Source organism: Dunckerocampus dactyliophorus, chromosome 4 (genome assembly GCF_027744805.1).
Source record: "Dunckerocampus dactyliophorus isolate RoL2022-P2 chromosome 4, RoL_Ddac_1.1, whole genome shotgun sequence".
In the NCBI taxonomy this organism is placed as follows: domain Eukaryota; kingdom Metazoa; phylum Chordata; class Actinopteri; order Syngnathiformes; family Syngnathidae; genus Dunckerocampus; species Dunckerocampus dactyliophorus.
In genome coordinates, this window is record NC_072822.1 from 22,392,815 (window position 1) to 22,415,378 (window position 22,564).

The window sequence follows — 22,564 nt, forward strand, 5'->3', positions numbered from 1 at the left end:
AAATACAGGAGTTTACCCGGGAAGACGGTAGGATTGACAAGTATGCCCCATTAAAGTGGCAGGATTTAGTAAAGAATGACACCAAGAATCATTTAATAACTTTTTACCTTTTAATACCTACTTCCCGTTTAAAGTTAGTAGTTATTACACAGCTGCTGTTTTTTAAGTGACAATAAGCTACCTTTCTACGTTCAAAGGAGGTGACGTAGACATCCACACCATCGATACTTGCATCCTACTGTATGGCAGAAACAACACCACACCCGTCAATATCGTTAAGTTTACCAACAGGAAATTCAAAACAGCACTGCTGAAACAGAAGCTGTAGGCAAAAATTAATTTACTGAGTGGGTAAACCATTATTACAAGTAGATTTTAGAAAGCTGGTTGCATTGATGTTTATTGATGGAATTATTGTTGAGAGCCTTAAAATAAGTACAGTATAGATATAACTGTTTAATCAGTTAATCCAATAACTGAGTGAGTGATTACAAGTAGTTTATACAAATGATGCTTTACTAAACTGTCAGCTGAACAGACGAACATTGGTTTACGTAGGTGAAAGGGGAAGACGGAGCACAAAAGATAACAGCTTGCACCAGCCAGGGTCAGCAGCCAGATATGGTCCAGAATGTAGTCAAAACAACTCGGCTCTATCACCTGTTGGCGTCACCCTACTTCGTCAAGGAATCCGGGAGAAAGTTAACTTTGGAGAGACTGGCGCCAATGGTCTGAACAAAACAATTATAAAACGGCAGATGAAATGATCGATCGGGACACTCTTTCATTCAGCTGGAGGAGCATAGAACCGGTGCATGAGACGGGGTCCGGAGCTCCGTCGCTGCGAAATTATTCCATCCATCCATCCATTTTCTATGCCGCTTCTCCTCGTTAGGGTCGTGAGGGTATGCTGGAGCCTATCCCAGCTGACTTCGGGCGACAGGCGAGGTACACCCTGGACTGGTCGCAAAATTATTCTGTCTGACTTATTTTTCAATACATTCTGTAAATCTAATCTGGTGTGTCTTGTGAGTCTTCTCCTTCTCATAAATGAAGATTAATGAACACGTAAAGGGGGAGGTGAAATTGGCTTAATTAATTTTCTAAAGCGGTCCTTTCACCTTTAGTAGGCTGTGGATAATTTAATCTCTAACAAAGCTGAGGCAAGTTAGAGACAAATGTCCACATGAATAAGCGTCTGACAAAACACAACGCTGAAATTGCCAAGAAAGCACGTGACTTGAGGAAGCAGGGAAAGATTCAAGGCTGCCAACTGCAAAATTTACATCAACTTAAATGGAGGAGAGGCCAGAGTGCTTGCTGTCAAAGACATCAAGGACCTGGAAAACTGCTAAAGATCATCTCAACAAGACAACATGGAAATAGGGACAGAACTCACAAACAAGAACAATGCAGAGGGAAGGATTACATTCATTATCATTTGATAACATCATCAGCATGTCACAAGGGACTGATCAACAACAAGCAGTGGATTTAGGAACCCCACTTATTTAAAATTAATGACACTCACAAGAATATCTACAATTAGAAACCTCTGGCTTTCCAGACCACAAACAACTGGAATTGGAGAAAGACATAGATCCGAACACAAACTTTTTTTCTCATATCAGAAAGGAGGAGCAATACAATAATAACCTTAATACTGGCAATAAATTGTCAATTATCCACATAAACATCAGAAGCATGTACGCAAATTACAACATCAGACAATATTTGGGTCAATTCAAGGAACCCTTCAAAGTAATCGCAATCTTAGAAACTTGGATTAATGACGACAATGGTATGCACTTTGAGCTGGAAGGTTATGAAATTAACTGCATCAACAGGAAGAAAAAAAATTGGAGGAGGAGTGGCACTGTACATGGACAAACATCTGAACTACAAAGCGGTAAAGAACATGCAATTGATAACATTTTAGAATGCATAATGATTGAAATCTGTAAAGAAAAGCAAAAATGTATATAAGTTGTTTATATAGAACACTTAAGTCAGTCAAGGATTGAAATGTTCAAGGACTGGATCAAAGCAACCTTCACAGACAGGAACACGTCCAGCATGTACGCCGTATCCTCCAACTGACTTTTGGAGAATCGCCTTTTTGTAAAGGCTGAAAAATGCGAATCACCTCATCATTGTCTTTTCTGGGGTTTATAGTGGGGAAGGACAAACTAAGAGGTGATCCTGCCAAGGTCCAGGCGATAGTCGATTGGCCTTCTCCTAAATCAAGGAAGCACTTGCAGAGGTTCTTGGGGTTTGCTAACTTCTACCGGAAGTTTATCCGAAATTTCAGTATGAAGTCAGAACCTTTGACGAGGCTTACATCAGTTAAAGTTCCTTTTATATGGTCTTCTGAAGCTGAGGAAGCCTTTGCTAAACTCAAGACACTGTTTACTATTGCACCCGTGTTAACTCACCCTGGCCCTGCTTTACAATTTATCGTTGAGGTTGATGCCTCAGATACAGGAGTGGGGGCTGTCCTGTCCCGGCGCTCACCGGTCGACCAGAGGCTGCACCCATGTGCATTCTTCTCATGTCGCCTCACCCTGGCAGAAAGTACGACGTGGGCAATTGGGAACTGCTTGCCATCGTCCTCGCGTTGCGAGAGTGGAGACATTGGCTGGAGGGCGCAGCTCAGCCATTGGTTGTGATAACAGACCACAAGAACCTGGCTTATATCCGCTCAGCACACAGACCCAACTCTCGTCAAGCGAGATGGTCATTGTTTCTAAAAAGATTTAATTTCTCTATCACATACAGACCCAGATCCCGGAATATAAAACCCGATGCCTTGTCCGGGATTTTTTGCCCCATTGAGACGGATTCACGTCCCGAGACCATTGTACCTGTCGCCTGGGTACTCGGCGCTCTCTAGTGGGAGGTGGAGAAGAGGGTCTCAGAGGCGGCAGAGCACACGGAACCACCATAGGGGTGTCTGGAATGGAGATTCTTCGTTCCTGAAAGGCTCAGGTCCGAGGTACTGCTGTGGGGCCACTCGTCTAGGATTGCCTGTCACCTGGGAATTCGGCGGACCCAATTCCTGGTTTCCCAGAGGTTCTGGTGACCAATCATGGCTGCCGACATTAAGAAGTTTGTCTCCGCCTGCTCCATCTATGCCAGAAGCAAGTCATCTCATCGTCCTCCCGCCGGATTGCTCCAGCCGTTGCCCGTTCTCGCCCGCCCATGGTTCCACATTGCAATGGGCTTTATTACTGGATTACCCTCATCGCATGGGCACACAGTAATTCTGAATATCGTGGACAGATTCTCTAAGATTGCGCACTTTGTCTCGCTACCCAAACTGCCCTCTTCCCTTGAGGGGATACTGTCAGGATCTGTGTGCTGCTTTGCTGCCATCTTTCTGTCTTCTGTTGCAGCACACTCCTGAGTCGCCACGATGAGCTAATTCACCTCACCTGCGGCTCATTAGAGGAGCTTCATAAGTGCAACCATCTCACCAGTGCCAGATTGTTACCTTTCGCTACACCTTGACATGCTCCTTCCAGCATACTTTTTGCACTGTTTTTGGCTCTCTGGTCCATAACTCCTATAGCCGTTGTAAATATCTCATTCCCTGCTTGGCGTTCTCCAGCAGCGGTCCTATTGTGTTCGGTACTTATCTGCTATTTGTTTTTTAGCAGCTCTTTTAATTTTCACCTGTGTCTTTTTACCTGCCTTGTTTCCGTGCTGAGCAGTGTTTTTTGTTACTTATTCCCGTGACTAGGTCCGGAAGAATTTCAGTTGTACTTTAGCTTTTGTGTTGAACCTTTTTGTATTGTTGTTCACCTTTTGTATTAAACTTTTGTTACACGGAACTTCTGTCTCTGCATTTTGGATTCCATGACCACGGCCTACGGCCGATCTTAACACCCTTTACGGGCCATACTTCTGCTCGGAGCTCATTTTCAGGCTAGACCTTTCACATAATAAGTACATACAGCCTTCAGACATCAAACAGTTGTTATACATTGACATTCTTAAGAGCATAGGACTATATGCTTCTAAACAATCATGTTTCTGAATAGTACTGATGTATGTGCGTAAGTATGTATGTGTGTGCCCCTACAAATGCACATGTTCTTAGAACATGAGGTACTAACTAACTTCTGTGTTGTATGGTTACTTAAACTTAAAGCGATAGATATACTGAGCATGCTAGACTGTTCACTTTGACATGACTATTACATCGGCCGAATCTTTGCTATGTCTCCTTCTGGTGGACATTATGCTATTACTACTTTAACAATTTTGCAACCTCTAGTGGTCTACAAGGGTGTTGTACCTTGGTCTACTAGGGTGTTGTACCTAGGTCACTTGACACCCCCTCCTTGAATCCACTTGTTACTCTAATCATGTAAATCACCAGACTTACATCTTACAGTGACCGTTGCAATGTAACATCAAGTCCGCATAGAACAGTTTTTGGTGATGGTCGATGGCTAATTGTCCATCTCTTCAGGCTCTTGAGGGCCATCGGGTGTTCTGGGGCGGTTGAGTTGAGCGACCCGATCTCCCTCGTTGTTTGCCTTCTCATCTTCCTGCTGGTCCTGAGAGCAGAGGTGCTGGAGCACGTTGCTCAAGGCCTTGGTAGTAGACACTGCGCTCAGCAACTCCTCCATGATCGCTGCTGTCGCAGGACACAAGGATGAGGGGGTCGACGTCCTCTGTCTCAACTGGATCATTAACCTCTATGTTTCCTGCTTCCATCTTCTCGGAGTTGCCAGGGCCATCAGGAGTGACTACCCCCTCCGTGGTTGCCAGGTCGTCCTCAGTGTCACTGATTGGGATGACAAGGCCACACCTGCGTCGGACCTCTCCTGGAGCTTCCTCAGCCTCAGGCTGGCGATTCCTTGCTTCACATGATGACCACAGCGACTGGAGGATCAATCCCGGCTGGCTGATGAAGGATGCAGTCAGCGTTTTCTCTCCCCATGGGCTGAGGGCAATGCACATCCCACACCCCAGATGGGTCAATCATCATCAGGAAACCTCCAAGTGGAGTGGTACACCTCATGGAACATGCCGATGACGCGGCCCCTGTCGTCTCTCCAGATCTTCCTCGGCTGCAGGTGGTCACCATACACTTGGCAGACCTCCTCAGCATTGGACTGCACCACGGTGAAGGTGACTTGCCTCAATAAGGCCAGCGGCACTCACTACCAATTCTCACATACAGCCCAAATGGTATCTGGTCATTGGCGATGGACCACTCGTAGCAGGTTCTTTGCTAGGGGAAACAGCACCATCCCCAAAAGCTCTCTTGCCTCACTCAGGCAAACTCCATGTTCTGGTTCCCACAGGCCAGGCATGCAGGGGCAGTCTGGCAATTGTAGAATAGAGTTCTTTGAACAGTCTTTTCTAGCATGCTCGTTGAAAGGAAAAAGGAAATAAGTCCACTATATGGTACTTCTAGCGCGAGGGCCGCGGTGACGGTGTGGCATGCCAAACAACCGTAGAGATCCTCGGCGTGAGGATCCTAGGTGAAGGCATAGACCAACTCCCTGCTGCTCTTTGAGACGTAACCGGGAAGAAGGCAGAATAAGTCATGAACCAGTCAACCGGGCATAGCTGACTAACTCGTGCCATACTAGTATGGCTAATATACCACTCGCATCCTTTGAGGTTGAGGCTGGCCACCAGGCTCGCTAAATGGGTCACAAGGATTAACAGTAAAAGGCCTTCCAGGGCCACAGTAGCGTAGAGAATAGGAACCACAAAAGCGGATGCTATGTCCATCCCTACCCAGATCAGAAGAAGCTCTATCTTCCCCTTCCCCACCCATGAGGATGGGTCTATCGGCATTCGGCTCATAAGGTACACGACAAAGAGACCCAGTCCCAAGCACAGTACCCCATATAGTAGCCTTGACACCCACAATCATCCATCCATTCATTTTTTATGCTGCTTATCCTCATTAGGGTCGCAGGGGTATGCTGGAGACTATCCCGGCTGACTTTGGGCAAGAGGCTTTCTTAGCACTGTCCCTTATAATACTGTTTAGAGTACCCCAAGTTGCTCTAATGTTGTTTTCATTTTCTATTTTTTATTTTCTTTCTTACACACTCTCAAGATTGTTGTCAGCTTATTTTTATATGGCTTGTATGTTTTTCTGCTTCTTCAGTTTGTTGAATGATACATTTCCTATATAACGTATTGTTCTTCTCACAGGCATTTTTTTTGTCCTTTTGTCGTCCATGGCTGATTATTTTTCTTTTGCTTATTGGACATTTCTCTCCAGGGACAGTTCTTTTCATAGAGCTTCATATAAGTATTTAGAAAGTGTTCGTATACCTCTTTGGACAGTCTTTTTGTCCTCAATCTTTCTTTTTTTGTAGTATTCGTTTTAAATTGTAAACACTGGAAGATGGTGGCTTATGTCTTTGATTAGCAGACCACTAGTTGTGTTGTGATCAAAGTCATTCGTGAATATACAGGTATTATCAATTAGGGTAGCACAGCGGTCTGTTATTCTGCTTGGTCTAGTGATTTTAGGACATTTTAGACTCAAACTGTACATTGGATCAATGAAGTCATCTATTACCTTGTTCTTGTGTGGATTCAGAAGATCAATACTGATGTCTCCACATACGAAGGTATTTTTTGACTGATGTCTGTAAATGTCTTCATCCAATTCTTGAACATTTCAATACTTGACTTTGGAGTTCTATATAAATAAATTCTTAATACATTTTTGCTTTTTTCTTTACAGATTTCAATCAATTATGCATTTCAAAATGCTATCGATTAGAGGTGTAATGGTTCACATGGATGTATTAAACCGTTTTGGTTCTGCATGTTCGGTTCGGTCTACTTGTGCACTGTTTCGGTTATATTTTATGCTATAAATCCAAACTTGTATGTTAACACACTGCAGGAAACACGCCCAACATGTTAGCGCAATTAAAACGGCATCATGTAGCAGTGAATGATACAGCTACACGAAAGAAAACCAGTTTAGTGCAAACACAGGTAACTTCAGCATATAAAGGACCTCTAGCAAGCAACTCTGACCGGGCCAAAGCAGTAACACATGGTATTGGAGTTTTTATAGCCACGGGATTACGTCTATATTCAGTTGTTGAGAGCGCTGGCTTTAAATACAGTCATAGAAAAATGATTAAACTACGTTCATTTTAATGCGTGATACAACTCAAGGTACCTTTGTTTAGTTCATAAAACTTAAATTGTTTGGCAGTACAATGCTATAGCTATTCATGTAACAACTTGATTGATTTTGGTTATTATCAAGAAAACCATGAAAGTTGCTAGATATCAGCTCTTAAATTAAACTCTCATGAGCTATATTTGTTATCATCATTATATTTGTCCAAACAAATGGACCTTTAGTTGTACCAGGCATTAACATGGATCAACAAACTGAAGAAACTTGATGACATTTTTGCAGTTGGCACTCCAAGCGCCTTGAATCTATCTCTGCTTCCTCAAGTCACCTGCTTTCTTGGCGATTTCAGCTTTGCGTTTTGTTAGATGCTCATCCATATAGATGTTTGAACCTTTCAGCTTCTTTTCCTGTTTCAGCAGTGCGGTTTTGAATTTCCTGTTGGCAAACTTGACAATGCTGACGGGTGTGGTGCTGTTCCTGCCATACAGTGTATGCAAGTATCGATGTGGATGTCTACATCCACCTCCTTTGATCGTAGAAAAGTAACAACTTCTTGCTCCATGTAATAGACATCCCTTTCATCTGGTTCATCCTTACTTCCACCTGCCCTGGCATAAGACCTGGGTTTAATCCGAAGCCCCGTCACGATCACATCATTCACTCGTGTATTCTGATCCATGTCAAGTGTTCTTCAGATGCTCATTGATTTTCTCCTTTTCTTCATTATCTTGTTCAGTGCAGTATTACTATCCTGTAATACTTTGTTCTACACTCTCACTATTAACTTCATCCCTCAAGTTTTGAACCTCTTGTTTTATGGATCTGATGTATTGTTCCATGAGATCCAGCCTTTGTAGTTTCAGTAGTATTTGTTCCAGGGAATCTTGGTGCTTTTTCATCATGTCCTTTACTTGCATTGACGACTGTCGTCAATCTCTCCTGTAATGATTTTGCATGCTTAGACAGCTGGAGCTTCAGGCTGTATAAGTGCTCACTGGCCGGCCTCTGCGGCAGGGCCGATGTAAACGCAGCACTTTCTTTCATCCTGGGGGACGGCATTTCTTTAATCGACTCCGGCGTACTTCGACCCGAGATCAGATACTGTTTTCTTCTCTCTTTGGCATTGTTGCTGTGTGTTGGTCAGCCTATTAACTTGCCCTACAACGGTGTTGTCTGTTTAATTTTCGTTATTTCAGCGAGTTCGTACCTCTCACCAGTCCGAGTTGAAGCCAGAAATATCAAAGTGTGATGAAGAAGGCTCAAAACTATTTTAAGACTCGGCTGTCAGTGCTTATTGTTCGTTTGTCTTGAGGTATTCGACCCTCTCGCTATAGTCCGACTTGAAGGCAGAGATGTCAGCACACTCTTGTATTGTTAGGAATACTCCAAAAAAGTATAAAACTCGGGTAGTAATGCGCGGAGCTCTTGCCGTCAACGTCCTTTCCGATCCTATAACTAGCAGAAAAAAAACTTCTAAGATACCTGTATATAAAAACAAGTTAAACATTTTGAGAGTGTGAAAGAAAGAATATTATAGTCAATCACTTGACAAGAATAAAAACAACGTTAGAGCGACATGGGACATCTTAAAGAGTATTATCAGTAATGGTACTAAGAAAGCACATTACTCTCATTATTTCACAGACGGAGATGCCAAAAATGGATTAATGAAATACTTTGGTCTTTACATAGTTGAATGTGCTGACAACAAAACCACACAAAAATTATCAATGGAAATGAAATTTATTAACCCGTGGAGGTCTAGATTTGGAGTCGCACTCAAAATTTAAGTGGAAAAACACACCATTCCATTTGCTCAACTGGATGTGAAATTGATTGTCAATCTGTGGACAGTTTGAATAATGGTGCAACAGTTTTGACTGAATTGAGTGCTCCCTTTATTTTTTTGAGCAGTGTAAATTAAACCATGACTATTCCTCAACCCCAACTCAAGTTCAGCTATTTTTGTCGGATTTTCTTGATATTTTACTACAGAAAAATTGTCCACAGAGAGCATCCATGGCATCAGTAATCTCATAAATGCTGTCAGACACTGAAAACTGTTTGTTGGTGGGTTTTCCTGCACGACACTCTCGAGAAACAGCCTCAAAATTGTAAGCTTTTTTAATCTGTAAAGAGGAGTGGACCAAAATGCCTCCTGAGACATGTGCAACACTGATTATAAACTCCAAGAACATCTGACCTCTATGCTTGCCAACTAGGGTTTCTCCACTAGTCTCCACAATATGCTCTAAAACATGACCAATGGATCAAAATCTCTTATGCTTCCTAACTACAGTGGAATCTTGTTTTTTGTATGATTCGGTTTTCAACTAAAATGTTTACAAAAACCCGGAGGATATCCGTGAGTATCCCACTGCCTGATCTGGGCAGTTCGCTCCCTTTATGGTCAGGTGTCTGTATTACTAGTAGTAAGTCTAACTCCACCAGTGCTGTTTTTTTTGTTACGGATTCTTTTTAATACTTTTATGAACAGAATTTTGAGGCACAGCCAGGGAGTTGAGGGAATCTGGTTTGCAGGATTTGGTCTTTGCTTTTTGTAGATGATGTGGTCCTGCTGGTTTCATCAGGCCGTGATCTTCAGCTCTCACTGGATCGGTTCGTTGCAGAGTATGAAGCAGCAGGGATGAGAATCAACACCTCCTCGTCTGAGTCCATAGTTCTTGCCCAGAAGAGTGGAGTGCCATCTCTGGATCAAGGATGAGATCCTGCCCCAAGTGGAGGAGTTCTAGTACCTTGGGGTTTTGTTCACGAGTGAAGAAACTATATAACGGAAGATCGACAGGCGGATTTGAGTTGTTTTCTTACAGTCTGCATTTTTTTTTTTTTTTTTTTTTGATGTTCAACTGCTGAATAACCTGCCATGTGTCCAAAGAAAGAAATACTTATTTTGCTTCCTCAATCAATTAATTTCTGTTGATATTTTGTCGGTTAAAAGAAACCTACCATAAATATATGGGCTGCTGTTGTCTTGGTAAGGGGCATCAAATCATTATTTACCCCACTGTATCTCAATGCAGTTTCAGCATAGTTTCTGTTTGAGTCAACAGATTTGTATTGATTGATTGATTGATTGATTGATTGGAGCCCCCCCCCCCATTTGATATACAATTTGTTAAAAATTAAACATACTAAAAAAAAAACAACAATTGGATGAGGTCCCTTTTTTATTTTTACAACTTTGTATTAAACATAAAAAACATAGTACAAAGTACAATAGTACTTAGTTAAGTATTTTTGTTTAATATAACAATGTTTTAAACATACCAGAACAAAAGACACCAACATTTAACACCAACGTATTTCTTTTAAAACAAACAGCAAAACGAGTATGAGAGAGTATAATATTCAAAGAAAAAACAACTTGTCTGCCAGCTGGATGGCTGGTTCAGAGTGCAGGTACTGGCCTGAGAGGTAAGCCAGTTTGTGTGCGTATTTGCACGGTGCTGGAACACGAATAGTGCCTGGCCAGTTCCAGTATAAATGGCACATCTTGAACGTCAGCCTGTTGTGGTACAAAAGTCAGTTAATAAAGTATGCTTAGGGATTGGTATACACTAGGTCCCCAACTTACGAACATCCGACTTGCGAACATTTGCGGATACAAACACAAGCCGACTGGTCTACATTTGATTTTATTTTGCCTTGTAGTCGCTCCATCAGTATTCACAGTATACTGCTACATGCTTGACACTCTGACATTGCACTGCACTCTGACACTGCTAATGGGACCAACAGGTCGAGTAAGACGCTGAGGAGAGAAAGCTAAATTGTAGCTGTATGATACAACCCCGACAGAGCGTGTGATTAAAGTTTATAAAGAATTAATAGGCCTGCTTAATTCTACAACACCCACAGAGCACTACCTCTTTTAGAAGAGTCTAACGACAACGATGATTTTTACTTTTTTCAATAACTCCTCCTCCTCCTCCACCACCACGACGTATACTCGGCCACTCCTCTTCAAAGGTAAATAACATTTATCATTACATGCTATTATATCACTTTTATTATTATTGTTTTTTTCCATTAATTATCCTCGTTTAATATTACTACTGCATCCAAACTCATATTTACATACATACGTATATATGTATACACGTACATGTAGTACCTATATCATTGGTAATCTTACCAATGATTGTGTTCGTAAGTTATGTATTGGACCTAGTGTATTGACAAAAATGTATGCCAACTTTTGGTCGTTTAATAGGAATAATATGCACCACTGGCCACAATGGCCGTCAAATATCCAGGCGTGATTAGGAATGTGCATGACATAAAATTCCTTAAAATAATTACTTTAAAGTCCAAAAAGCTTTCTGGTGTGACCACTATTTCTTAAATACAAGATCCTTGTAAAGGTCTCTGCATGTTGTATTATCATTTCACCCTAGAAAACAACCGGTTAAAAAAATAATTAAGGCTCCAAAATTAGTAAGACATTTAAGCCCAAGATGAGTGTATACAAGTAGTTCAGTTCAGTAGCTGACATACATTTATCATGAAGAATCGGGTGCACAATTTTGAATTCATTTTGGAACAGTATGTACAATTGTAGTATGCGAGTATTAGTAAATATTAGTTTTTTAACATATTGACAGACACTTCTCTCGTTTTCTGCACACATACATTAGCAATGACTTTTAAAAGTGCATAAAGTATTTTGAATCATATTTGAGTGAACAGGTTTCAGATACCTTTGCAAATGGTCTGGCATGAGGTTTGTTGTGTTGTACAGAGTAATGTAGTGTGTAGGAAGTCCACAACCCTGACGGATTTGATGTGCCACCAGATAGAAGTCTACCCTGTGTGAAAAAGGAAGACAAACTTGAAACTTCCACAGCTGCACTTCATCTCTTTAGTTTAACGGCTTTAAATAGGGCCCTATGATTTCTGCGTTAACGGAATCGTGGAATTGGCCAGGAAAGTGAAACAATGTGAATGAAAGGTTATTGTGACGAGAAAGAACGTTTCTACCGGGATTAGCTTAGTTCAGCAGAGCATATTAGTGTGACTGCGTGTGTTTTCTGTGTGTGTGTGTGCGCGCTCAGGCTGGGTGAGTGTTTACACCGTGTTGTGTTTTACCACTTGTAAGCTAGCGTTTTACAATGCCTGCTAGCTCCAGGCATGTCTTAACGACACAAAGAACTGGATGATCTCAAACTTTTTACTATTAAACTCATAAGACTGAAATCATAGTCTTTCTTTCCAGTTTCCAGCACCTCAAAGACAAGATTGCAAATTATATTACTGCCCCAGATGGTCTTGCGCTCACCCCCCACAGTACAGTCAGAAACCTTGGTATCATCTCTGATCAGACCCTTCCTTTAGTTCCCAAATACGACAAGTGTCAAAAACAGCATTCTTCCATTTACGAAACAAAGAAAATCAGAAAATTCCTGCCACTACCAGATGCAGAAAAAGTTGTTCATGCTTTGTGACCTCTAGATTGTTACCAAGCTGCCCTAAGCAATCTTTAAAGACCCTTCAGTTAGTCCAAAATGCTGCCGCACAAGTCTTAACCGGAGCCAGAAAAACATCATATCTCACCTGTATTAGCCTCGCTGCTCTGGTTACGTGTCAAATTTAGAACAGAGTTTAAAATTCTCCTTCTTACATATAAAGCGCTACACAGTCAGGCACCAGTATATCTCAAAGAGCTCGGAGAACCTTATCAATCCAGTAGAACACTTTGCTCCCAGAATTTACAATTACTTGCCACTCCTAAAATTTTTAGAAATAGAATGGGAGGTAGAGCATTTAGTTATCAATTTTTTCCTTGCCTCTGTCGCCAAGTGTTTGATCATGTGGGGTTTCAGTTGGTTCTCTGTTTTCCATTTATGACCATGTGTAAAGTTGGTAACATTATCCGTCGTCATGGCCTCAGTTTTCACAGTTATGCTGACGACATACAACTATACTGTACATCTCTACCACCTCCATGAACTCCAATATCCACTCCACCCTCACTCCTGCCTAACTGATATCAAAACCTGGAAGAAACACAACTTTCTCAAACTTAACAGTGACAAAACCGCCATAAGCATCATTGGTCCAAACGACCTCACTAAATCTGCTCAAGACTTCTGCAACCCTCACTCCATCCACACTCATCTGCAATCTTGGCATCCTCCCAGACTCTACTCTCTCATTTGAACAATGTGTGCAGAGGTTGACATCCCATTAGAAAATGTTTGCGTTTAATTAATTTATCAGTAACCCAAAAAGTATACACTCAATGCTGGTAAAATAAGTGTAAAAGGTAAAAAAAAAAACTGAAATCAAACAAATTAAAACTGAAAAACCAGAATTTGAGGAAAAAAATAAAACAGATTTTATAGTGCCCTATTTAAACAAAAGAGAAGATTAAAAAAATTCAATAGCGCCGCCACTTTAATGGCTTGTGAAATACTTTTCTTCTGAAATGTCACTGTCATGACATGCTGTTTCTTTTCTGCTTTGTGAACGTTAGCTGCCCAGGCGTTGGCAAAACTAACCAGCTCCTGTGCATCACTACTGGTGTGTTTACTCTGCTGACTCAAAATAAAATGAGTGCAATGTGTACAAATTCATACAAGTCCCACGCGTGCCCCTGCAAAGATGTTTTGGTTGATAGTGGCCATATATTTAAAACAATCTTGCTCAAACATTAGAGGTGCTTTTTTTGGAGAGAAAATTCTTGAAAATGTTGAGTCAATCCAACTTATGGTTTCAAATTTCAGGTAAAAGACTAAAATTACTGACCAGTCTTTCTGCGTAAGCGTGTGATCCAGAACAGTCCCAGGTGACGGTGCGCCAAAGCTGTTTCCAGCCCAGGAATATAGGGTGGTGCTGATTCGCTTTTGGACAACAATAAAGACAAGCTTCGGCTCATAGCTGGGGAATGTCTCAAAGCATTTGATCAGCTGTGGAATCTCGTATTGCTCAACCATCTTCAGCTGTCCATCAGACACTCCATCCCGATACACCACAATCCTTTCTGGCAAGTTGTGGTTCATCTATACATAAAAATATTCAGAGAATACAACTTGTGTGAGTTTTCTGGCATTGTGGTCTTTAAAATATGACATTCTAATTGCCATTTTATTCTCCAGACAACACACAGAGGTAATTATGCACCATGCTAATATCTAGTAATTATTCAATAATAAGAAAATAAAAATATTAAAAAAAAAGAAGTAACCTGTCAAAAATACAGACTGTGCCACTACACTAATTTTTACAGAACAGCCAATGAAAGCATATTATACAGTATAAACAACACAATGCTTCAACAACAGCATTTACTTGTTTAGCTTGACACAAATGAACCATAACATGCATCTTCTGCTGGCCGTCAACGAGGCAGTCGCATCTTTTCCCTCTCCTCTCCGTTATCTTCCCTGCTTTGCTTCTCACGTCACATTTGGTCCTGTCTCATACTTTTAAGAGCCTCTCTCCACAAATCTCTCCAAATCTAAAATCATGGAACTGATCAACTGGTCTCTCCATGCAATTGACAAAATCTTCGATGAGAAACTCAAGTTCGGGGGAACCTGTCTGCCCTGACGGAAAGTTCACAGACTGTTACGTGATGCACAATTGGGGGAAGTGGAGGGTTATGTACCTGGCGATTCTTTCCGTTGAGGACATTAAAAATACCTACCTACAGTATTCGGAACCATGATAACAGGTTTTTTGCTGACTGGGATTAGGCACTGCCCTGGTGTATCACAAAATTCGGAAGACTGAGACAGCAGTCCAACGTGCACAACACCTGCCTGTCATGATTGATAGATCGAGAGACCAGAATGGACAGAGTTCCAGAGTCTATTGGAATGCGGCTACTTGCACTAACCCAAACAATCTAAAGGCCCGGTTACACCGCTCAAACTTTGCTGTAGCGTTCCTGGAGCGGTGAAAAAAAAATCCATCACCGCTCGTAACCGCGCACAAAAATGAGAAAAAAAATCTAAAATACGGGCGTTGTCCTAGCGGTGCACCGCTGAAGCCGGTGTTGCTTTAGTGTTGGTTTAGCGGTGACGTGAGCGTTGATAGAGCGGCGTTCTGCGCATGCGGGCTGGTGGCATCCTCATGAAGTGCTGGAAGGCTTGTGGATCCTCATTCCTCAGCTCCACCATCAGCTTGTCATACAGTCCATGTTCAGGCTTTCTCAGTATCCACTGTGACCCACACAACTCTGTCTGTCCTTCTCTCTCTTCTTCTGTCAACAGCTTGTTGCAATCTGAGGAGGTTCTAATTCTGCTGCTGGACTAGTGCACCAATCATAGCAAGTCTCTCAGCATCCATGGAAGTAAAGTTTTACTGTAACTTTGAGCAAATTTGATCTAACTGAGGTCTGCACTCAATGGCTATTCCCAATGGGCTCCTGGTCCATTTCTCCCCGTATTTATAGCCAAATTCTGGTCCCCCTCCGACACCTCCATACCAACGCCAAACCAAAGTTCATCACCGCAATGGATCGCTGCTTCAACGCCTGACACCGTTCCAGCAATCCTGTGTCCACTCATAAAACGCGGTGGAAACCGCCCCTCAAGGCTGCATGGATATCCACTATGCAGTGTGCAGAGGGGGCTTTAATTTCACTTTTATATTCCAAAAACCTGCAGAAAACTCTGACGACGCCAGAAAAAGTAGCTAGATTTGTCGCTAGTCACTTTTGAGAAAATGTCGCCAGATCTAGCACGGAGCATGGAGAGGGGCGGGGCAGCAGCCCCGCTAAGGAGTGCTGACACACACAGCAGAGTGAGACAGACCACCATGTCAAGATACAAGAGAACAGCGCAAATCCAATCTATATCAATATGAATATGTTTGATCGACATTGCGCTTAATAGAAAGATATATCGCCCAACCCTAGCTCTAGACGGAGCGAATTCCCAAGGCCTACACCGCACACACACAGTATGCTGCACACACCCTCTCCCCCATCCCACGCCGTCGCAGCTTCATCCACCCAGTGCGGACAGGCGGGGTCCGTGGCATGTGGCAAAATATGGCTGCAATTGCTGTGGCTGGCTGCCAGCCTGTGCTGGAACACCTCCACCACACTTTTCGCCTCCCCTGGTGCAAGTCTTCGAGTTCTTATGTTGTAAAGTGTACTTATGTTTCCCAGGTTTTTGCCAGTCCACACCCCCCCACAGGAGCATAGTTTGGAATTTTTTTTCCCTCCTCCCCTCTCCTCTTGTTCTTCCCTTTCCTCTCCCCCTTTTATCCCACAGTCATCCTGTCCTGTCTACGCCCCTGTTGTATTGTATGGTATGTTCTATATGTACGGATGGGTGATTGCACAATTTCACTTGTACCTCTGTACAAGTGACGTGTAAAGGCCATTCTGATTCTGAAGTAACTACTTACAATACTGTTTGAAGTATTGGTGTATACCTCATGGTACTTGTGCAATGCAGCCAATAAGCAAACAGTGAAGCCATTGATGAGTTCCTCGCTGGGTCTCTGAAAGGTTACTCTGGAGTACCAGCGAGTCAGTGCACTATAAAAAACAAACAACTTCAAGACCTTCAAGAGACGTAAGTAATTAGTATTCATAAACAATACCATTCATATACAGAAGGAATAAAAACTAAAAAACAGAAAGAAACCGAACATGAAAATTATTTACCTGTTCATGCTTGCGACAAAGCCCATGACAGATTGGTGAGCCTTGCTGGTGTCATGATGGACATCAACTCCCACCACCATCAAGTTTTTCTATTTGAAGTGAAATGCAAGTTTTAGCACCCACACTATGGCAGAACGATTAACTGCATAAAGTAGCTGGTCATTCATTACGATACATCCGTTCATCAATATAGTAAGATAATAGATGTACAATGATCAATGCGCAGAGCCCAGGTAACATGAATGCGGTAGATGGGCGTGCTACCGGTGTACGAAATAGAACCGTATATCAATAACTTCATGTTCCGTTTAATAAGATTTAAAAACATGATACAATGTCTCACATTTATTATGACAAACCAAGAAGCTCCGTTTTACCCATCCACATCCAAACACTGAGCCTGAGTTTTTGAAAATCTCCACTTTGACCGTCGTTTTGCGTTATGGCCAATTATTTAAATTAGACATTGACGTCATCTACCCTCGCAATCCAACACCACAGACACATTGTAGTCCTGTGGGAAACACTGGACAGTCAGAAATATTATGTATTTAGAAATAAATGTTATTTATTTCAAGTCATGGAACTTTTAATTAATTATAACAGATAGGCTCAGTTAATGGAAAAATAAACCTTATACTAAAAAGGTATCCAATAACATGTTGGTCATATTAAAAGCATGCATTATGTGTTGATGAAAAAAAACAACAGGATAAACTCATTAAATGGAACCACATTCAAATTGCAATTACAATGTACGAGGAAAAAACGTCTTTCCCAAATCATTCATTCATTCCTAAACCCCACACAGTCATAGATGACCAATATTCTGTTTCCAATAATATGCAATAAAATGCTGAAACAACAAATCACAGCAGGGTGGGATAGGTTCCCAAAATAGCCCGCATTAAGTGAAATCCGCAAAGTAGCCAACTTCATTTTTTTTTTTTTTTTTACAATTACTATATGTTTTAAGGCTTTAAAATCCCTCACCGTACACTTGGCAGGCATGAACATTTTCTCACATTTCGCTCTTGTTTAAACACTCAAAGTTGAAACCTTCGTTTTAATTTTCATGATCAACCTCCGAGGTTGGACACAGAAATTATTAAGTGATGACTCACGCGCATTTCACTCCTCTGACTGTGCCTCTCCGTCCTGAAGCCGCTCCGCTGAAGCGTTTTTTTGTATCCTTGTTAAAACATTGTTTTTGTTGTCCTATTTTCCTCATCCTCCAACCGAAGATTGATTTATTCTGTAATGGCGCCTTACAGCCGCGTAACTTCTACCTTCCTTCAGCATGTCCAGAAGTCCAACGTTTTGTGCGATGGTTGGCTTCCTCTGCCTTTTGGGTGCAGAACTTTTCGTTGACATTGTAGGTTTTGTCGGGGAGAAAAAGTGCACACATACAGAGTTCAGAGTCACTGCAAACGATCACACAACAGGAAACACGGCAGTTCGGCACGAAGGAGATTGATTGACAATGGTCTACAGCCAATCAGGGCGCAAAAGACAATGGGGGTTCCCGTCTTAGTCGATAAGGATGCAGACGACAATGTGTGGGTTCTCCCATAGCCATTAACGACGCAGAACACAATGCACGGGTTCTCCCTTAGCCAATCAGGACGCAGAACATAATGCGCATTGTTAGTTTTCTTCCCCTGTCCAGTGAGCTTCAAACCATAGTACAGAGGCTGAACAGGCATAAAATGTCGTCGTCTTATTGCACAAACTTTATTGGCCCCCTAAACAGACAGAGCACTCAGAGCGTGGCCGTATGCAGGCGGTGCAGACAGAAGAGCCACAGCCACCATCATGCGAAAAGCACAGAACTACAACACGCAACTTCCTAAAATGCAATTATTCTTAAAAGGGCCTCTGGGTCTCGTCCTGTAAGAGCATTCAAATGCTGTAAAAAAAAAACTGTATTGGGTGAAATACAAGGTAATTCTACTAATTTCAGCTTTTTAGCCCAAACATATAAAGTGGTGCTGATGCAAAGCGTGGGACTCACCAGGGGCACATTGACAGTCCAAAGTTCTCCTCCTAATTTGCTGTTCATCTGCAGGAGTATTTTTTGAGCAATGCCCTTCAACTTCTGTTGCTGGGAAATTGTCCGGACATTGATGGCCTAGCCAGAAAACACACTAATTACTAAAAAAAAACTACAGCTGTCAAATGATTAAAAATGTCAGATTAATCAGTTTTTAAACAAATTAATCATGATTCATCAACATTAGCAACTATGTCTGAAATATGCCCATTGTTTTTACTGTGTTTAACAGAAAGATAAATGACAGGATTATATATATTTGTATATATTAACAGCTCCAAATGAACTGAATGTGTCAATCCAGCTAAAAGATACCATACAAGTCTAAAAGTGTAACACTAGTCTCTTTAATAGTAGCAGAATATTTGAATCACACTTTAAACCGCGTTATTATGAGCAATGGGCGTTGCGTTCAAAGACATCACATAATTTAATGCAAATTTACTTGTTTTCAGTGTATTTTCCAGCATACTTAAATGTCGCAAATTGTACATCTGAATTAAGTGTTACGAGGTGACTGATAAGAATATCCACTTCATGTTTTTCTTTATCGTCCTGGTTATTTACGATGCAAGCGTCTTCATCACAAGTCACTGTCGACATAGTACACTGCTGATGGGGATGTCATACAACGTCATGTCAAAAAATTCAAACTATCCCTTTAAGGAGACTTTGGATGTGAGAGTACATTGGTAGATCTCCAGAAGGATTCCAGGTACCTGAGAGAGCACTCTGTGAAGCCGGTGTCTTCCACCACTGAGAAAGGCTGGTCATCTCGTCCAATTAATTCAATTATTTTTCGGTTATTCGCTTAGCCTTCTGACTGTCACGGACATACGGGTGTGTTGTCATGGCTGCATTAGCTGCCATTTGACTGATGATCACACTGTGAGCCTCAAAAACAACATACTCTGTCATGTGTTCTTCACATGCCATATTAAAGCTTTTTAACGTGCTACCCCTGCAAGATAGTTTTCCTGGCATGTGTTGGTAGTTAAGTTCCATATGGCAGACATGATGTTTTTGTTTTGGCACGCCTGCCCACTGAAGGAAAGTGGGAGGAGCACGATGCCCAAGACATTACTTAAGGCAAGACAATACTACACTGCATGTGTGGATCGCTGCGGGTTGCAATATTACTAGCCACAGGTTGATTGGCTTTTGTGATCTGTGTTGAAAGGCATTTATTTACTTATGCCAATCACGTGATTTTTCACGGTAACCGGACGATACAGATCGGTGGCCAACTGATCAGAGCACCTCTAATGACAAAGACAAATGAAAAGCAGCCTGCTTTACACTCTGAGGAGGGATGTCAAAGTGATGTAGCTGCACAACTATGACCACCCCGAGGTGTTGAAGTTTGGTGCCTTCTTCAGTGCACAGCCATAAAAGACAAACTGTCTCTCTATTAAATGTTATGAATTTAACTCATGTTCCTTGAAATAGAAGTCCTCCTCATATGTCCTGGGATTTGTCAGGCCCTGCCTGCACATCTACAATGAGGGAAATGATTATTTTGATCCCCTGCTGGTTAAAGACAAAAAGAAAGAAGAGTTTAAGTAAGTTAGAGTGCTCCCCATGGATGAACAGGGCAACAGCCAATTAGTTTCCATATATAAACCAATAGACCTTGAATATACTGTAAGGCAGGGATGCCAATTACGTCAATCGAGAGCTACCGGTCGATCACAAAGGTAGTGTAGGTCGATCGCATAAATGCCAATGTTAGCTAACATTAAGCTTCCCTCGTGATTTGCTAATGCTCCTCCCGCGACAGAGTGGTGAGCAGACATCTCAAGCTACACACAGAGATGCAACTTTCATCTTTATTACTCGGATTATGGATAAACTAACTCGCCGGTACGATGCCTAGATCTATAACAAGTCATTCGTTCATTTGCACTTATGTAGAAAAAGTCAATTGTTTGATGGCTTTGCGTCGCGTCCTGAACTCCACTATAGAAATGCGAGTTTCGTACATTTCCACCTGTTAAACTATTATTTCATAAATAATTGGAAAATGTGCCCATTACAGAAACCTTTTTAATATGTTGCCTTGACTTCGGCTGCATTGTCTTTTGCATAATCATTTTCATTTATTGTATATCTGTAATGTTTGATAGCAAATGCTAGCATTTGCAGTTAGCTAACTGGACATAATACAGTACATGAACTGTGTGTACAATGAATGTTACTATTTTAACTGACATACTATACTACTCACGTTATGTACACAACTATTGAGGACTTGTGTAATTATCTTTATTGCCATATTGAATTGGTGAATTGTTGAGTGATAAACTACTTTGATTACCTTTAAACTCTGAAACTGTGAATGTGAAATATTTATGAGTATTTACTATAGTAATTACAAAGTTTACCAGTTAGAGATGATGTTATGACTTATATTAAGAGGCAGATCATTTTGACTTGTAACTTGCAACTGAAAAAGTGTGTGCAACCATTATGTATAATATTTATAAATATAGTAAATATCTCACACATTTATATACTGTATTTATAAATATATTTTATATGTGTATAATAATTAGAGATAGATCATTGGGAGTTGGTCATTTTAAAAGTAACTCGCAGGCTGAAAAGGTGTGAGCACACCTGCTATAAAGGTGACTGTTTTTTTTTGTGTGTGACTGTTTTCTTGGAAAATCAATACTATAATTTGATCCCTTAGCAAAAAAGCAATAATTCTGACCCCTACGGACTGGTTATGTGCCCATGAAGCACAAATTAGTCATTTCCCTTCCGCAAAAAAGAGACCACTGTTGGTGCATAATAGTAAAATTTAACAAAAACAAAACAGTCAAGTGAAGAGTCTCTATACAGAAAAGTGGAAATATGTTCTGAGATGTGCATAATCTTGGTGACCAACAACAAGAAAGGTCTGACCCTCTGTGCTTGTGTGTTCAGCCACATTTTGCTTCGGGATCCAAGACTTATTTCACTCACCTCCCATAAAAATCAAGGACTTTTCATATCTTTCTAAAAAGGTAACCTTAAAAATCAGCAGAGGATCAAATCAATATTTCCGTCACTGTAAGTTCCAGAAAGGACAGAATAATGCAACAAAGGAGCTGTTACATTCAGTTGATAGAACTCCCTGTGTGCAGTAAAGATCCCCTTGATGCAGGACAGCTCATTTATAGGCACCCCTTTAAAACATGCAAGTTGCTGAGAAAAGGACCTGTCTGCCTAGTTTTTTGGGGAAAACCAGCCACGTGATCTCCATCTCCAAGTTGTCTCCATGCACATTTAAAACAGTACTTACACGGTACAGTATGTCCTGTGTAGTTTTTTTTTTTTTTGCTTATGATTTTTTTCCTTTTACCTGTGATGGGATGGGACTTTTAACACAGCAAAGCTTCTTGATGGCACTGTAGAGATCATTTCTGTTCCCTACCAAGATGCACACTACAAGCTGCAAATTAGGCTGTTAAAAAACATGATAGCTTTGATTTAGTTAAATACATTAAACAGTTTTTTCAACATTTCTTGTCTTACCTCACTAGTGAGCTGAGAGTGGATGCTCTTGACATACGTTTCTGTCCGATCATCCCTCAGCTCCACACACATAGGACGATCCACTTGGACCCCAAGAGGACCACCCACCTTGTTGAAGGTCAAAATCAACTCTTCAGCCTGGTCTGCGCAGCGACGAGGGTAGAAGATGGCCCACATTTTCAGTGGGATCTTAAGGAATGATTTG

At 41.4% G+C, this 22,564-nt stretch overlaps 1 protein-coding gene across 3 annotated transcripts in view; it reads right to left on the reverse strand.

Moving 5' to 3' along the window:
- Positions 1–10,384: 10,384 nt before the first annotated feature.
- The window catches only part of piwil2 (piwi-like RNA-mediated gene silencing 2), a 28,038-nt gene continuing 15,858 nt past the window's right edge, over positions 10,385–22,564 (reverse strand). For 2 of the 3 annotated variants that reach the window (XM_054774550.1, XM_054774552.1), the window contains 8 exons: positions 22,360–22,548; positions 22,187–22,288; positions 18,799–18,915; positions 16,785–16,873; positions 16,550–16,655; positions 13,910–14,163; positions 11,863–11,970; positions 10,385–10,667 (listed from right to left, as the gene is read on the reverse strand). In XM_054774550.1, coding sequence (XP_054630525.1) covers positions 10,511–10,667; positions 11,863–11,970; positions 13,910–14,163; positions 16,550–16,655; positions 16,785–16,873; positions 18,799–18,915; positions 22,187–22,288; positions 22,360–22,548 — 1,122 coding nt within the window. In that variant the 3' untranslated portion in view covers positions 10,385–10,510. Of the gene's footprint in view, positions 10,668–11,862; positions 11,971–13,909; positions 14,164–16,549; positions 16,656–16,784; positions 16,874–17,908; positions 17,977–18,073; positions 18,145–18,798; positions 18,916–22,186; positions 22,289–22,359; positions 22,549–22,564 lie in introns of those variants that run through there. The other variant, XR_008570123.1, reaches the window with a different exon arrangement.